Genomic DNA, 5,000 nt, shown 5'->3' on the forward strand with positions numbered 1-5,000 from the left:
TTTGTGGAAACTGTGCATGTCTATGTAAACCTGAATGTCTTAAATGTGTTGCTTTGCTTTTAGATGTCGGTGTTAAATATGATCTGCACTTTTCTTCATGAGATTTACACAAAAACTGAGAAGTACATAAAAACACTGTGGAATGTAAAAATAATCCGTCAGTCCGTCATCTGTCCGTGTTAATGACCGACACAAACATCAAGTCACATGTGATGAGTTTTGACTTCATCTGATGTGAATGAAATGAAGAACATCTTAAAGTCTTCAATGAATTCAGCAAATAACCGGCTGGTTTTAATCCTCTGAATCCATGCATGAGCTTATTGAACCAGACGTCTGTCACTAAAAGAGTAACTCCATCATGAGTCAAGATTCATGTCGTAACGGACATCATGCATGTACTGGCGGCTGTTTGAATGTTGTTCAGTGGGAGAACTTGAGATTGTAGAGCAGTTCCGCAGTTTGACACAGTGATTTTGGATTGGCCGTTGAGAAATACTGACAGCACAGCCAGTCCTCGAGCTCAGCGTTCCGCTCGGGTTCCAAAGATCGCTCTGCGAACTTCATCATGAGCAGCGCTCGCTTCACGTCCAACCAGTTGAGCAGCCCCTCGTGTCTGGGACGCGACCCGCCGCCGCCGTAAACCCACGGCTGCTCCAGAAGATCTCGCCGCGGACCCCACAACAAACCCTGCAGGACACGTTTGGCGTCCTGGATGTGGATGCGTCGGCCGGGGTCGGGCTCCAGCAGCAGGTGAGCGAGTCTCTGAAGCCCACCCGAGTAAATCGACATGTCGGGGATGGACGGCAAATCTCCGCATCCGTACTGCTGCTGTCTCAGCGCGGGCGTCACCTCGAACGGGTTCCGCTGATGCAACAGCTCGTATATCAGAATGCCGGTTTGAAACTCGTCAAATTTTCTGTACTGGGCGGCCGAGACGATCTCGGGCGCAAGACGAGCGTGGGCTTGCTTGAGACGAGGGTCTGCGCAAACCGTGGTGTCGTCGGAGCTGCGCTGCTTGGCTTTAGCGAAATTGCTGATGAGAAGACGTGGCAGGCACTGCTGCTGTGGGTCTGACCGCCGGTGCTGCGCCAGGAGCAGATTCTCCAGGCAGAGGTCGCGGTGAGTGACTCCGTGAGATTTGACGTGCTCCAGTCCCGTACACAACTGCAAGAGCAAGAAACAGACGCGGCGCTCGTAAACCTCCGGCTGCGCTCTGTGGAAAGAGTCCCACTCTCTGACGAAATCAGCAGCGCTTTGACGGGGAACCTCCTGCGTGATTACCACCACACGCTCCTGCTCCACCGCCCCTGACGCGCTCTCCTCGCTGGGTAACATGCTCTGCGGCACACAGGCGATGAAGTGACCGCAGTCCTGCTGCAGATTAAAGTGAGGAGGAATGTTCTGCTGCACGGACAGACCGTACAGATGAGCCTGTTTACTGTCCGCCGTCTGGCCTTTGCACATCTACAGACAAACAAACACACAAACAAACACTTCACTATCATGATGATCCAGACATGTCTGCCATCTTGAAACAGTCGTCATTCATCAATTTGAAAGTTTGTGTTCACACAACATCATGTGACAGGTGATAATCACATTCATCACACGGCTCGTTGGAATGCCTGATTCTGATTGGCTGGAGGGTGTGCATTAAAACCCTTTAACGCACGGGTAGCTCCGATCCGTTTGATTACAGTTAAATGACCTTACAAAATAACCGTTATTTTCTTCTCATGTGACCATGACTGCTCCAACATGGCAGACAACATACGTGATGTGAGGGTCATTCATGTGAAATCACAGTCAGAATGATTCATCTTCCTGCACTAGTAACTGAGGTCAAAGGTCAGATGGGATAAGCAGGGGATCATCACAAAGACTTGATCCTCCTGTCTGATGACACGAACACAACTGCACATCCACATCATCTGAACGTCATTCCATATGAATAAATACTGTAGATATACCATAGTAAACTGTAACATCACTGTGTTAATGTGCACTACAGTATTGTGTAGTTTAAACACACTAATAATTACTATGATTTTAAATATACTTTAGTAAGGTTAAAATCACTGTAGAATCTCAGACTTTTTCCTGTACTAACGTTTACTGGAGTAGTTTTTCACGTCTGATCACATTAAATCATGTTTGAAAAAGTTAGTTTTTTGAGGTTTTGAAGATAAAGACGGTGAGCTGTGAAGCTGAATGACATGTCTATGCGGATGTCTCACCTTTACTGCGTATGTGTTGCGAGTGTCTGACGCGCAGGAGGCGGAATAATAGACGGCGTCTCCGGACAGACAGCTGGGTTTGTTACAGGTCAGTTTAAACAGGGACCAGTTGCTCTCGTCGAATCGCAGTGGATTTCTCTGACTGCTGGTGAAATGTTCCTCACACTTCAGAGCCAGACGCCGCAGTGACTCGGCGTACAGACCGCCCAGTTTCGAGTAGATCCCCTCCCGGCTGTCCATGTTATTCAGTAGCGTCTGAAGCTGCAGAGTCGAGCCTGAACTCGAGGTGCCGGCCGACGCCGGCGACAGCAGCGTGTTGAGATGTGGAGATGAGCTGGACGTAATGCTTCCTCGACTGTGACCCCCCAAAAGTCCCTGACCTCTGAACTGAGGGTCGTCCAGGGTCCGAGAGCGCATGGGCGATCGGCGCTCCACGGACTCGCCAGATGAGCGCGTGGCGCCGGACGGGCGGCCATCGGCATCAGGGTGACTCACGTTAGTTTCCGAGCCGCCAAACGGGAGGCGTGGCCTCGCCCGCACCAGCGGTTTGACACCGGATTGGCTGGGAGCAGAGAAGGTGCGGTTCACAAGCTTCTTCTGAGGTAACGGAGGAGGCAGCTGATGGGTCAGACTGTTGCTAGGAAACACATCAGGCTGCGGTGATGCTGGGGCGGAGGCCAAAGGGCTGCTGGGAAAAGGGGATGGGCAAGAGCGAAGGGTGGAGTCTGATCACATGATCGGAGAGAAATGAAAAGTAATTTGTTATTTTTTATATGAACATGGTACGGTTCAATATTGTTAAGTGAACATTTGAAAACATTACTTACTAATTCAAATTCATGTCAATTTCAAAATCAATGTTTTGCTGTTTATAAGAAATTAATTAATGGAGTGAAATATTGTACAATCATGAGCAGAGAAACACTCTGAATATTATACATACAGCTGTCATTTAAAAGAAAAGCGTCACACACAACATTATAAAACTTTGTGATAACATTGTGTGTGTGAGTGTGTGCTTTGGTTATTGTTTAACTGGGACACGCCTTGTGAGAGTCTTATGACCTATAAGAACCAAGATTGTGTATGTGTGCGTGTGTGCGTGTGAAATCTGATGAAATCTCACACACAACACATTTATGCATTTTGAATGTTCATCAGATCATATTTGAAGGATTCAGAGACTGAAGCTCTCAGTGTTGTGCATCTCTAGAGATCATTCAGTGTTGTGTTGTGTGTTTGTGTCTCTGGACAGAGATGTAGTAATGAATGGGTGGAGATGAAGGTTAGTGGTTTCACAGAGGGGAAATCCTCAGATAAAACACAAACCCTGATTGCCTCTCTTTATCCATCATTATCTCTGTGCCCCACTGCATTATGGGAAAACTACACCTACAATGTGAGGGGACTGTGGGGTAACAGAGATTGTGTTCGGTGACACGAATGTTTTGAGTGTTTGAGAGAATCTGGAGTTCTGATAAGTTAAGTGTCTTTTACAAGAATAGTTATTTCTGTCTGTTCCTGTTTTCTGTGTGTTTTTCCTCTCTGTGCGAGTTATTATCACAAACACAAGTTCAACTCTGTCTGTAGATGTGTGTGTGTGTGTGTGTGTGTGTGTGTGTGTGTGTTCTCACCGGTGTCTGCGAGCGTGTGCAGGCTGTCTGTAGATGTGTGTGTGTGTGTGTGTGTTCTCACCGGTGTCTGCGAGCGTGTGCAGGCTGTCTGTAGATGTGTGTGTGTGTGTGTGTGTTCTCACCGGTGTCTGCGAGCGTGTGCAGGCTGTCTGTAGATGTGTGTGTGTGTGTGTTCTCACCGGTCTCTGCGAGCGTGTGCAGGCTGTCTGTAGATGTGTGTGTGTGTGTGTGTGTTCTCACCGGTGTCTGCGAGCGCGTGCAGGCTGTCTGTAGATGTGTGTGTGTGTTCTCACCGGTGTCTGCGAGCGCGTGCAGGCTGTCTGTAGATGTGTGTGTGTGTTCTCACCGGTGTCTGCGAGCGCGTGCAGGCTGTCTGTAGATGTGTGTGTGTGTGTGTTCTCACCGGTGTCTGCGAGCGCGTGCAGGCTGTCTGTAGATGTGTGTGTGTGTTCTCACCGGTGTCTGCGAGCGTGTGCAGGCTGTCTGTAGATGTGTGTGTGTGTGTGTTCTCACCGGTCTCTGCGAGCGTGTGCAGGCTGTCTGTAGATGTGTGTGTGTGTGTGTGTGTTCTCACCTGTGTCTGCGAGCGCGTGCAGGCTGTCTGTAGATGTGTGTGTGTGTTCTCACCGGTGTCTGCGAGCGCGTGCAGGCTGTCTGTAGATGTGTGTGTGTGTGTGTTCTCACCGGTGTCTGCGAGCGCGTGCAGGCTGTCTGTAGATGTGTGTGTGTGTGTGTTCTCACCGGTGTCTGCGAGCGCGTGCAGGCTGTCTGTAGATGTGTGTGTGTGTGTGTTCTCACCGGTGTCTGCGAGCACGTGCAGGCTGTCTGTAGATGTGTTTGTGTGTTCTCACGGTGTCTGCGAGCGCGTGCAGGCTGTCTGTAGATGTGTGTGTGTGTTCTCACCGGTGTCTGCGAGCGCGTGCAGGCTGTCTGTAGATGTGTGTGTGTGTTCTCACCTGTGTCTGCGAGCGCGTGCAGGCTGTCTGTAGATGTGTGTGTGTGTTCTCACCGGTGTCTGCGAGCGCGTGCAGGCTGTCTGTAGATGTGTTTGTGTGTTCTCACCGGTGTCTGCGAGCGTGTGCAGGCTGTCTGTAGATGTGTGTGTGTGTTCTCACCGGTGTCTGCG

The 5,000-nt window shown here is 49.7% G+C and overlaps 1 protein-coding gene across 1 annotated transcript in view; it reads right to left on the reverse strand.

The window, feature by feature from the left end:
- Window positions 1-5,000, reverse strand: part of prag1 (PEAK1 related, kinase-activating pseudokinase 1) — a 14,840-nt gene continuing 9,840 nt past the window's right edge. Inside the window, exons 4-5 of the mRNA XM_079488387.1 lie at window positions 2,241-2,965; window positions 1-1,467 (exon numbers count right to left, since the gene is read on the reverse strand). Of these exons, the coding sequence (XP_079344513.1) occupies window positions 424-1,467; window positions 2,241-2,965 (1,769 nt within the window). The 3' untranslated portion in view covers window positions 1-423. The remainder of the gene's footprint in view (window positions 1,468-2,240; window positions 2,966-5,000) is intronic.

Source organism: Barbatula barbatula, assembly GCF_947034865.1.
Source record: "Barbatula barbatula genome assembly, contig: scaffold_208, whole genome shotgun sequence".
Classification (NCBI taxonomy): Eukaryota; Metazoa; Chordata; class Actinopteri; order Cypriniformes; family Nemacheilidae; genus Barbatula; species Barbatula barbatula.